A 13,102-nucleotide genomic window follows, 5' to 3' on the forward strand; every position below is an offset into this window, starting at 1 on the left:
TATTTTTAATGCATAATATAAAATACACAGGATTAAAAAGGAAATCAATTGTAAAGTAGTTACAAATTATTTTAAACTTATTTTGGAATTTAGTACCTTTTAATCACGTTTTTCTAAATATTTACCTTTGAAAATGATTTGTAGAAAGCTTTATATTCATCCTCTTCTACTTCTTTTGATGGTCTCTGCCATATTGGTTTGATATCATTCATAAGTTCCCAATCCCAGACAGTTTTTTCAACCTGAAGTTAACAATATTTAATTAGTCTCTCCCAGCAGTTACAATAGTGGAAACCGTAGCTTTAGGACATTTCAGAAGAGAACATGGAAGGAAAAAAGGATACCTCTAATCTAGTATGGTTCCTGCCAACTATATAAAAATTAAAATAAAAAAGGGTCAACATTTAAGAGTGATTTAAGATTGACATTTAATATAAACAGACAGTTATTCTCATTAAAAAGCCACTTTTTTTCATTATTTTTAGCTAAAATGTTATTTCTTGAATATGTTTTGAGACTAGAAGGATATAACATATATTTCCTGACTTATAGAAAGCCAACATCTTACAATAAATATTCCTAAAACCCCACAACTTCTACCTACTCTGCTTCCAGAGAACGACTTTTATAGTTAATACCTACTTAATACCTACATGACAAAAGAAGATGCAGAATGCTTTTTAAAGATTTTAAACTTCAAAACATATAAGCCACCAGTCCTGAGCAATATATAGAAGTCAGGAAACTCTCATAAAAATGAGCCGTTTGGCACTTACAAATTTCTAGAAGGAGAAACATGTGTGCGCGCGTGCGCGCACACACACACACACACACACACACACACACACACCTGATTTTTTTATAAGATGGATTCAGCATTAGAACTGAAGCTTGCCTCAAATGAGTGCTTACTTAGGTTTTCTAATATATCCTGAACAATATTTTAAGGAGGACATAAACCAGATTTACTTTTTTAGTTTTCGGTTTCTTTTCTTCTTCTTCTTCTTCTACTGCAGCTTCATCATCAGATTCTTCCTTTTCTTCTTTTGCTGTTTCTTCTTCTTCTTCCATGGGTTCCTCAACAGTTTCAGTCTGTTGAAGTAGAAAGTAGAATTATGGTTAAACTCATTTCTTTAAAGATTCGGATTTCATCTGTAGAATACAGAACAAAAGGACAACTCAAAAAAATAGGTGGTCTGTGAGGAAACCCAAATACCTGAACTGGAGAAAACCACATTTAGCTTTCTTTAAATATTAAATACTAGAGGCCCGATGCACGAAATTTGTGCAAGAGTCGCCTTCCTTTCCCCGGCTGACACCAGCGACCCAGCTTCCCTCGCAGCCCTGGCTTCGTCTGGAAGGTTGTCCAAAGGACGTCCAGTCTAATTAGCATATTACGTTTTTATTATAGATTTTAAAATGTGCAAAGGTGATACATATAAATTTTCAGCAATACAGATTTACCTTGCTGCTCCATACATAAATAGGGAAGTTTATGAACTGCGAGTACTTCTTGACGAGATTTTTAATTGTATCCAATTCAAGGTAATCAGATGCTTCTTCCTTTAAAACAAGGCTGCAAGGGAAAGAAGATATTTATATGCACATCCATGGTTTAAAAGAGTTGATTATAAATTTGCTTTCATGACAATGCTAATAGCCAATAGTTCTGTTTAATCCAAGATATCCTCTCTATTAAAAAAATATTAAGAACTTTCATCACCAATAAGGGTTTGTGAGCAAATACACCAAATATGGGTATGATAAAAAAAATACAAAAAACCTTCCTTGCGTTAAAAAACACACAAAAAACCTTCCTTGCGTTCTCAAGTGGAGAATAACCTTAGTTCCAAGTTGAAAATGAAAATGTTTCCAACCTTCTAAATACATTGGGCTTTTTCATTTGAAAAACTGAAATCTTAAGAGAGCTCAAGGCAAGAGAAAACATTCTAGAGAAAAGTGGAATTATTTGCACTCTAAAAGTTAGTCTAGAAATCAAATGATTATTATAGATAGCAAACCCCTGATAAAAATGTTCCTTTAAAAAACTAGAAAATTAATCTGAACTATTGTTATATCTGCACCATCCAAAACAGTAGCCATCAGTCAAATGTAAGTATTCAAATAAAATTTGAGGTTGGTCTTCACTTGCACTGCCACATTCCAAGTACTTAATAATTCCCATGTGGGCAGAACATTTCCACCAGAGTTCTACTGGACACACTGGCTTAGCTAACTCCAATACAGAAAATTATAGCACTGCATCATCTCCTTACTGCCCCCTCTGCAAACCCTTCCCTCCATCCACCAAAAATAACAAATCACAACATATTCTTAAACACAGCAGGTAGCCCATATCTTGATGTTTGTGCTCCCAATAAAAATGAAGGAAATGTATCCATGGTTCCCTTGCCCCTTCAAAAGTTAATAGTTTTGCCCTGATCGGTTTGGCTCAGCGGATAGAGCGTCGGCCTGCGGACTCAAGGGTCCCAGGTTCGATTCTGGTCAAGGGCATATACCTTGGTTGTGAGCACATCCTCAGTGGGGAGTGTGCAGGAGGCAGCTGATCGATGTTTCTCTCTCATCCATGTTTCTAACTCTCTATCCCTCTCCCTTCCTCTCTGTAAAAAATCAATAAAAAAAATATATTTTTAAAAAGTTAATAGTTTAGTAGCATTTGCCAACAAGGTCTCAGAGCAGAGTATCTTAGAGCTGCTGAGTTGGGGAAGAGTTCAATTTTGGATGCAAGCTGAAGTTGATGGTTTGACATCTTAGTGATATTTAAATGGCAATTAGATATATGAACGGACCATTAGTGAGCTCTTAACTGGAGTGAACAAACTGTATGACTGGCACCCACATACGAAATTTTATTGGGCCCTAGCTGGTTTGGCTCAGTGGATAGAGCACTGGCCTACAGGTTCAATCCAGTCAAGGGCACATGCCTGGTTTGCGGGCTCAATCCGGTGTAGGGTGTGCGGGAGGCAGCCAAACAATGATTCCCTCGCATCATTTATGTTTCTGTCTCTCTCTCCCTCTCCCTTCCTCTCTGAAATCAATAAAAATAAAAAAGATATTTCAATTCTCTTAAAAAAAATTGTATTGGGACACAACCTCCTCATATGTTGTCCATGGTTGCTGTCAGCAACAAAAGCAGAGTTGAGACATGTGACAAATCCTATAATTGCAAGCTTAAATTATTTACTAGCTAGCACTTTAAGAATTAAATGAGGAACATAAGGATAATGAGAAAAAGACTCAAACTTAACTTTTAAAGAAAGAGAACATCAACATTTAAGAAATGGGCAAAGGAAATATAAAAAGATTTGTAGGGTCATGGAAGCTAGGTAAGTGGACAGTCTTAAGGAGTGTGTAGAAAAAGCCAACTCTGTAGACTACACTACAGGAAAACTAAGAGAAAAAGACAATCTATTGCTGGGAGCAATGTCATTTAAAAAATCCCCAAATCCACTGGATTTAGTAACAAGGGTTACTGGTGAATTACTTCAATGGAAAGGCATGACAAAAGGTGAAGTAGCAGCAAAGGCAAGTGTACTTTTTTTAAAAATAAATTGTTTTTCCCCTTTTATTTTTTTAAAATAATTTTCTTTTACTTATTTTTATTGATTTCAGAGAGAAAGGGACGGGGAGAAAGAGATAGAAACATTAATAATGAGAGAATCAATGATCAGCTGCTTCTTGCATGCCCCACACTGGGGATCAAGCCAGCAACCTGGGCATGTGCCCTTGACCAGAATCGAACCTGGGACACTCTAGTCCACAGCCCGATGCTCTATCCACTGAGCCAAACCGGCGAAGGCCAAGTGTACTTCTTTTTTTTTTATTTTATTGATTTTTTTACAGAGAGGAAGGGAGAGGGATAGAGAGTTAGAAACATCGATGAGAAACATTGATCAGCTGCCTCCTACACCCCCCACTGGGGATGTGCCCGCAACCAAGGTACATGCCCTTGATTAGAATCGAACCTGGGACCCTTCAGTCGGCAGGCCGATGCTCTATCCACTGAGCTAAACTGGCTAGGGCCAAGTGTACTTCTTTAAACTCAACTGTGGAGGGGAGAGAAATAGTGTGCCCAAAAGAGGATGGCACCACCTACCTTCGCCCTACCCCAGAGACCAGGACATGCTCACAGTTTGATGGGAAAGAGGGAAGTGAGTGGGAGGGCTGACTTTAGAAAATGGGGTAGGAATTAATTTATGCTAGTCTCCAAGGAGGTAAGATGAGAGATCACAAGTGGCGACTAGTTTTAGGAAAAAATGTAGACTACCACCACCTTCATTGTGGTAGAAGCAATAATATTGTATGATCTCATTTAATCTCACAAAATTTCTCATAAGGGTACAGCAGAAGCTACTTTAAAGGTATGAACAGAGATGAAGTCCTGGATATAGGGCAGGATCTTGACCATGTCATTTCCTGGACTTCACTCTCCATTTTCCTTTGGCCACTCTAGACTTTCAGTTCCTCAAACAGGCGTGTCTCTGAAACTTTCAACTTGCTGTGCATGCTGCCTGGAATATTTGAACTTACTACTATTTCAGAAAGGCCTTCTGGTAAGGGAGGTGTCGCTTAGCTTCTTTTCTAGCACTTGCCACTCTGAAATGACTTCATGTTCTCCCCCACTTACTAGAATGAGCCATGTGAGAGCAGGGACCACACCTGTCTTATTCTCTGCAGGAGCCTTAAATCCTAGCAGGTAATAGGCATTCAAATGAGTATCTGTTGAGTGAAATGGTGGGGTAGGAAGACTTGAAGGAAAAGGCAATTTGCCCAGGGAAAGCAGAATCCGTTGTAAAGTTTCACTTACTTATCAAGCACCCATGGGACTTGCATAAAACTGCTCTGATTACCTCATTCATACAAATATTTACCTGTCAAGTGTTAGTTCTGGGAACAGAGCAGTCAACAAAATGTTTGCTTTCATAAAGCTTACATCTAGGCAATCTTGCCTCTCTCTCAGCACTCTAAGACATTAGCATCTCTTGGGACATCATTTTCTAGCTCTCTTTAGTTGAGAGATGTGATTACCTATACTTAATGAGAGAGGGCACTGGGGTATGATTATTAGTGATGCCTCCTAATGAGACTAGGAGGTGTCAATGTTAATAACAAAGGCAGGGAAAGGTAAATTGGGACGAATAAATTAGTAAAAGTACTGAAATGCAGTCCTCTAATTAGCCTTCATTAAAAGAACATCTGTGACCATGAAGACAGGAAATGTTACCCTTTGGGATCAAGAAAATTGGTCAAAATAAGATAAATGCGTTTTTTCCTATTTGGATATTAAGTGTTAAGAAAATTTAAAACTGAATTAAGGGAGAAAAAAGTGAGACCTCAGGCATATAACATGTGAGAATTTCTCTATTCTAGAAACTTGCAGGACTGGGTAAGTCTACTTCACTGTGATGTAACCAAGTGATACTGGGCCTAAGACCCGTCTCATCTATACTAACAATAGTTATTGGCTTAAAATGAATTCAAATTCAATCATTTCTAATTATCCTCAAACAGGACTACAACCCAGTTACTATCACAGATCTTAAATATTTTAATGGTCACCCAAGGAGTCTCCTCTCACCAGTCCTGCCATCCTCCAGAAAACTTGAATCCTGTGAACACGCTGATCCTCCATCCCTTTACCCATGATGCTCCACAGACTGAGTCCAAGTCTTGCTTCCCTGAAAACCTGGACCAAGCCACTGCTCTGAGGCCTCATCTGCCTTCACCCCTGAAGAGCTAACCCTTCCTACTTCCTACATACAGCAGCCATCATAACTCTGTGTTAGGTCTTCAAACATTTCTTCAAGTGATGAGAACAATTCAATTTCCTCATTTTATAGGCAAGGAAATTATTGGCCCAGAATAAGCCATTTGCCTAGACAGCCTGAACTGGAGAGTCAAGATCCTCATTAGGACGATCAATTATTATTATTAGGAATTAGTAACACTCACGTAATTGTCGTTCCCCGGCCTAGAGTGTTTCCTCTTGGGTCAGCAATTACAGAAAATTCATTGGAGTCAGATTCCCAGATGTGCTGGGTATCGTTGTTGTGTTTCGAGGTGACAATAACCTTATCTGCTACAAGGAAGGCAGAATAGAAACCGACACCAAACTGGCCAATCAGTTCAGAAGTTGACTGGCCATCTTCCTGTGCCTCAGTCATTTTGTTTAAAAACTCGCTTGTGCCAGATTTGGCAATGGTACCAAGGTTTTTAACCAACTCTTCCCTGGTCATTCCTACACCAGTGTCTGTGACATGTAGCAGGTTCTTCTCCTTGTCACACTAAAGGAAAGACAAAAACAAGATAATTGTGTTTGCTTAATACTCATGGTATGACAAGTAAATATTGAGCTGTTATTGAAAAAACTCTCAGCTTTGGGCAACATCAATTCCAAAACAGAAAACTAAATTGAGGTATTTTCTTTCATACTCCTTTATGGGCTTTTCAGAAAAGGCACATGTTAAGTATAAGCATCTTTCTTTATAGAGAATAATTTTAAGTTTAGTGTGTTTGAGAAAGTATCCATATAAAGAGGGCAGAGACTGATCTAATTGTTAAAGGGCAGAGACAGACTAAACAAAACAAGTTATTTTTGAAGAAAATATTCAGTAATAAAATTTTATGTTTTGCGTATTTCTTTGGTAGAAAATAAAAATCCACAACTCAAATGACTTCTGGGTTTAGAATCTGTGGTGATCAATGTTTTTATTGAATATTCCCGACTCTCTGCCTTCTAGAAACATAATAGGAATAGGCTTCCTCCATTTATGGCTGGGTGAGGCCATATGACTAATTCTGGCCAATAATTTGCAACCAAGAGTGTGGCTTTTAGTGTGGAGCCTCTAATTGATGGAAGACCCTCCAAGTTTTTACACCATGGCAACCAGCTACACTCCAGATGGCTGCTCTAACAGCCTATGTCAGGGAGTGATGATGATATAAAACAAAGGCCACAGGCAGCCTGTGGCTGAATTAAGCCAGAGAGTAGCAAACTTTTTTTGTAAAAGGGTCAGAGAGTAAATATCTTAGGCGTTATGGGCCATATGTTGTCACAACTACAATTGAACTCGATCATGCAGCACAAAAGCAGTCACGGGTAATATACAAGCAAGCATGGAAATGTTCTGATAAAACTTTATAAAAACAGGCAGCAGGTTGGACTTGGCCCATAGGCCATATTTTGCTGACCCCTGACTTAATTCCCTGAAATTTGGGGGAATATTTGTTACTGCAGCATAACCTAGTCTATCCTGACCGATTATGGGTTCTCTGTCACGAAGGTTTCTTTTTATTTTAAAAGAAAATTGTTTTAAGCTTACCTTAATTTTTACTGTTAGTTCCTCATTTCCAGAAAGAGCATTTTCATCTGTCAGTGATATTAGCCTTATCTTATCTAAAGCATCGGAAGCATTTGAAATCAGTTCTCTCAGGAAAATCTAAATGGAGGCCAGATTTAATATAGTTAGATTAGTCTCAAGATACACAAGACGTTAGAGTTAATGTCAAACTCATTTTATTGCTCCTCTGTACTCTAAAAAAGCACTCTATGTAAAGAGATGGCTTTACTCTCTTGGTAAAAGGAGGTACAGCTCTTTACACAAAAGACTGTAGCAACTAGAAGAGATATCTGAATTGGTTAAGAGCAGTAACACCACTCTACTTGTGATCTTCAGGTAAGAAATGCATGAAGCCTGGTTAGCAATGGTCCGTAAAGACTCACAACTGTTTAGCAGGCCATGAACATATTTGGAGGGGAAAGAAAAAAGAAGGGAAAATGCTTAACAACCTCCCATCCCCCATAACACCCCACCCCCACTCCACAAACACTGTATCTAGTAGCAATTCTTGTATATACACTACAGGGAATTGAAATCTTACTACTTATTTGGAATCACTAAGTACATTTACTATGAAAGTGAACAAGTGTGCTACCATACAGAGAAAAATAATTATCCTAGCCACATGTTGCTTACCTCCTTATTTTTATACAATGAATTGATGATAAGTTTCATCATTCTGTTTACTTCAGCTTGGAAGGCAAACTTTTCTGATTTCTCTCTAAGTTCTCTTATTTGGGATGCATTTAATCCATCCAACTGAATAGCTTCTTCTTCCCTAAAAAGTAAATTTGACAAACAAATAAGCATTGCTTAGTTCCCTCCAAAACTGTATGAGCTGTGCTGAGAGCACAGGAGTCTCTTAGGATTAAAAGGATAAATTGGAGACCTTTATAAAATATTACTAATCTACCATCTCATTATTATTTTACCACAGCAGTAGGTTACCTTTAACACTGCATTGGAAATACTCAGTTCTTAAAAATGTCAGAAAAATAAACCCAACTTTCCTCTACTAAAAAGCAAAGTCATACTCATTTATGTTCCCTCACACGTGGAACCACCCCTTTGCCCAGGGAAGCTTTGGCTTCTACAGGTCTACAAAACCAAGTCCTAGGAGGACATATTTTAAAACACTGTTCAACTGACAGAAATCCTCTTTTTAAAATTACTAAGGACACCCCGAGTACAAAATCAACTAAACGTCTTTTCTAAATTCCTAAGGTATATAGTGCTAAGTATTCTGCCATGTAGTTATCAAAATACTTTTCAAAGGCATTCATTCAAGTCGGACCATTCTTAGGGGCAGATTAGGAGATTCTCATGTGTGCACATGCTTGATACATTTTTCAGCTAATTAAATTCGGGGTGCTACACTTCACCTGGACTTTTGGAATACAAACAAAGCCACAGTTTCCCAGGGTTTAGAAAGGTTTATACATATAGTTATAAAAGAACACAGACCTCTGTACTACTTCATCATCTGTCCTTGAGCCTTCTCTACTTTTACCCAGATCCTCTTCTACTGTGCCATCCACGTCGACTTCATCATCAGCTCGGACTGACCCTGAAGGAAGATTTAACACCAAAAACCTCTTAAAACATCGATGCTTCATGTACTTCTCAGAGGGCAAATCAAAAGGGCAAGGACAGGGGATGCAAAATTCAGTTTTAAATACGGGGGATGGGGGTGGGAGAGTGGATCCACTGGTTTAAATATCCAATGTAAACCCACGTCCGCATATTTCTTATTTAAGTTCAGATACTGAGCTTCCCCAGTAGAAGCTGAAATACGGAGGCTGCCATCACTTCTACGGAGCCAGCCTCGATCCTTTCTAACTTAGCGGATTTGATACCAGGATCCCTCCACATTCACACGTGTTGCGCGCAGGCCAAGGCAGGGACTCCAAACTGACCATGCCAAAAACTAGCCTTTGAAATCACAGGTCAGAGTACAAACAGGATTTTGTGCAAACTCTGGCGAGGGGAACTGAAATCGGGCCCAGGGGCCTGAGAAGGGGAAAACATGTAAGGAGCTGGAGCACAAGGGAACCCAACATTGCCCCTGCCGTGATCCAGGACCTCCGCTCCCCAGACCGGACCTAAGAAAGGAAACGCGCGTTCGCGAGGAGTCGCAAAACATGGGGGGCGGGGGTCCCGGAGCTCAGGCCAAAGGTTGAGGCGTGGGCAGAAGTCCTCCCGACTGGGCCCCAGCAATGCTCTCGGGGGAGCGGGAGCTCGAGAGAGGCCCCCCTGCGAGGTGGCTGAGATCTGCGGGCGCGGACACTAGGAGAGCTGCACGCGATTTAAATAACTCCGTTCTCTTTTTTTCTTTCCAGCGAAGCAAGAGTAAACGAAAGTCCCTAAGCCTCTTTCGAGGAAAGGCGATGGTCCCCAAGGCGCAGCGCAGACCCGTTTATTTTGTCCCCCTCCCAGGCTCAACGCCCCTAGAATCTTCGAGAAGAGGCCGCGCTTGCGGAGGGGCGGACGTCCCAGGGTGCCCGCTCCTGGGGGATCACTCACCGAAGGTCAGCAGGACGCAGCAGAGGCCCAGCACCCACAGGGCCCTCATGGCGCGCGGCCGGTGAGAGTCTCAAGTCTCCTTTAATCGCAGGAGCCGCCTCCGCCCCGCCACCCCAAGGCTCAGATCCTCACACCTCACACCGTGCGGTCCGCCCACTACCCCCAAGCGGGTCCGACCGCTTTTCACCCCACTTCTCGAGGGCGGGGGACGGGAAACACGAACCCACCAATCGTGCCGCACCACGCACTCTCTATACCCAATGGGGACTTGTGGGGGGGACCGCAGTCCACCAATCGGAGCTGTCCAGGTGCGGTGCCCCATGCCCGAAGCGTGGCTCCTTCCGATTGGTCAGCCTTAGCCTCTTTTCTCCAATCAAATGGCTCCGCGGGTCCCTCTCACGCGGGACCGCCCCTTTGCCTGGGAAGCTTTGGCCTCTTTGGGAAACAGTCCGGTAAACGTCAGGTCAGAACACATCCCTCTTTTTGCTGAGGTCGCAGAGGAACTACTTCCGGATCCTAGAGAGCGTTTATTTCGTGACCAGGGGAACGGTAGCCGTGGCAACGCGTTCTTCATCTTTTCCCTATCTACGCATGGGGTCACGCTGGGAGGATTCCAGTGCGACTCTTCCCTGTCAGCTTTTTATTTGGCAGAGCATCTCGGAAAAGAGAAACACGGGAGAGGTTGAAAATCTCAAGAGTGCTTTTAGGTGAAGTGGGTAGAGATGGGGGAGTTGTGAGCCACTATAGTTCCCGGCATGCAACGTACTGGGGTACACTGCATTGAACACTGGGAATCGTAGTCTTTGACCAGCAGCCTAATTTGGCCTTTTCGTCTGCATTTTTCCAGCTTGTCTTTACGTGAAGTCTGCGCTGCGTGATTTAGAATTTATATTTTGCTCTCATTGCGGTAGCTGACAGCTTTAAGAAGTGGGACTAAAAAGCCGCCATGCCTGGGCTAAGGCCACCTGGTGTTAGGCAAGTCGGTCTCTCTGGGTCTGGATTCCGCCTCTGACTCGGAGACGCACGTTTCCGAAAACTGGCTTCTCGTGAGTCACTGGGGCAGCCTGAGTCTTCACTTCCTTTGCCTGTTCCGCTACCGGAATCCCGAAGCCTCCCCAATTTGGTTTACAGAAGAGGGTTTTGTGTGTGTGTGTGTGTGTGTGTTTAATGGAAATTGCGAGCAACTTTGAAGCCCTCGGCTTGCTCCTAAAGTTGGCCCTAGTCTGCTGTAAGTCAGGAGAATGGTCGCGAAGTCGGGTCTAGCACAGGAAAAGAAAAAACAAAACAAAAAACTCTTAGTTTCACAGGGGCAGGAGTAATTTGGTTTACAGAAGAGGGTTGTGTGTGTGTGTGTATGTGTGTGTTTAATGGAAATTGCGAGCAACTTTGAAGCCCTCGGCTTGCTCCTAAAGTTGGCCCTAGTCTGCTGTAAGTCAGGAGAATGGTCGCGAAGTCGGGTCTAGCACAGGAAAAGAAAAAACAAAACAAAAAACTCTTAGTTTCACAGGGGCAGGAGGATACACCTGCAGGTATTTGAAAGCAAAACCTGTGGGGCTGCAAATGAGAGACGGAGTGTAACTTTGTAACTTCATAGAAATACCCAGTCAGCGTCCAGGAGGACAGACACCACCAGGTGTCTTTCCTGGGAGGGAAGTCCTCACACTCAGCTTGCGCCTTTGGACATATTTTCTGTCTCTTTAACCTAGTCTTTAGGTAGCCCTCACCCACCCCCACTCTCTGCCGTTTCCGTTTCCAAGAAAAACACTCCCTTTCTTATTGCTAGGAAAATTGAACTTCGAATTTGTTTTCAGATAATCATCCAAATTCCTGAAGACAAGCTTTTCAGTGATCGTCTATCGTAATCTTTTATAACTTCCCTTATTTAGGTGTGCAGTCTTACTTCTGTGGTTGGTGTGTACACATTGTGGTGGTGCCTTATTTACATCTGCCCAAATTACCTACATTTATTATTAGTAAGCAAAAGGTAGTTTACAAAGCCTTTTAAAAATGCCTCTGTGCTTGCATCTTTTTTTTTTTTTTTTAAAGAGGATACTGGGGTGTGAATTACATTCAGAAGTCTCAGAATTGCATTTTTGTATGTTTTAACTCTTGTTTATTTTTTAATGTTTTTTGAATATTTAATTGGCTTTATTAAGCAATTCATGAATTGGGCAGCATCTCATCTTGCAGTTCAAAGTGGCTCCCTCTTGTACTTTTTGTATTTTGAAAAAAAAAGATGAGTTCCTTCACTTTTCTACATTTCACAGCTCAACTTTTTTACATTTTTCTCTAGCTCCGAACAAGTAAGCAACCAGCTCTGAAACTGCAGATTCCATTGTAACCGTTCAGTGGTGGGCAGTTCGTGTTGCACCTGAAGGGAACTGAGAATGAGACGTGCCCTTCAAATAGATGCATTGTTTGAAGCTATACTTTTCTGCAGGTGGTGATGGGTATTTATGAGACAGACAAACACAAGACAGTAGGCTGGCAGAAGAAGATGGCCAGCTATTGTCTGGCTCAGCTCTGCCCCTTTAAGGCAGGATCCCTTGCTGAACATCCATCCTGTAAAAGAAGTGGGAAGCTTACTCAGTTCCCAGCCTTCCTGTTTCTCACCTATTGGCTCCACCTCTTCTGACTCTTTATTTTATCGTCAGTTCCTATCTTTTTTAAAAATATATTTTTATTGATTTTAGAGAGGAAGGAGAGAGAGAGATAGAAACATCAATGATGAGAGAGAATCGTTGATCGGCTGCCTCCTGCACACCCCACACTGGGGATTGAGCCCACAACCTGGGCATGCGCTCTGACTGGGAATTGAACCGTGACCTCCTGGTTCATAGATGGACGCTCAACCACTGAGCCACGCTGGCCGGGCTTGTCAGTTCCCATCCTCGCATAGTTTCTTCAGAACTTACATTCCAGGATGATTATTAAATTGAATACCTTTCGACCTGATTCCCTTGCTTCCTAATTTTATTTTGTCCCTTTTGACCCTATATATCCATGGACATACTGGACACAGCTCCCTTTGTTGTTTTGCTATTGTTGTTAAGCTTCTTGGAAGGAAAAACTAGCTAGGCAAAGGGGTACCATTAGGGACGGTGGATGGTTCACCTGGTAATTACAGGTGTAATCGGCAGTGAGGAGTCAGGGAGAATGCAGGAGATCATGGCAGGAAAGAAGTTGGTATCGGAGCAAGAAGGAATGGAGCTGAGCAC

The 13,102-nt window shown here is 41.7% G+C and overlaps 1 protein-coding gene across 1 annotated transcript in view; it reads right to left on the bottom strand.

Moving 5' to 3' along the window:
* The window catches only part of HSP90B1 (heat shock protein 90kDa beta family member 1), a 17,110-nt gene extending 6,999 nt beyond the window's left edge, over positions 1 to 10,111 (bottom strand). The window contains exons 1-8 of the mRNA XM_006769353.1: positions 9,885 to 10,111; positions 8,826 to 8,928; positions 7,998 to 8,139; positions 7,344 to 7,460; positions 5,974 to 6,305; positions 1,465 to 1,576; positions 970 to 1,092; positions 126 to 242 (exon numbers count right to left, since the gene is read on the bottom strand). Of these exons, the coding sequence (XP_006769416.1) occupies positions 126 to 242; positions 970 to 1,092; positions 1,465 to 1,576; positions 5,974 to 6,305; positions 7,344 to 7,460; positions 7,998 to 8,139; positions 8,826 to 8,928; positions 9,885 to 9,933 (1,095 nt within the window). The 5' untranslated portion in view covers positions 9,934 to 10,111. The remainder of the gene's footprint in view (positions 1 to 125; positions 243 to 969; positions 1,093 to 1,464; positions 1,577 to 5,973; positions 6,306 to 7,343; positions 7,461 to 7,997; positions 8,140 to 8,825; positions 8,929 to 9,884) is intronic.
* Between the last annotated feature and the right edge of the window lie 2,991 nt (positions 10,112 to 13,102).

The sequence above is a fragment of the Myotis davidii genome, unplaced genomic scaffold (assembly GCF_000327345.1).
Source record: "Myotis davidii unplaced genomic scaffold, ASM32734v1 scaffold120, whole genome shotgun sequence".
NCBI lineage: Eukaryota > Metazoa > Chordata > Mammalia > Chiroptera > Vespertilionidae > Myotis > Myotis davidii.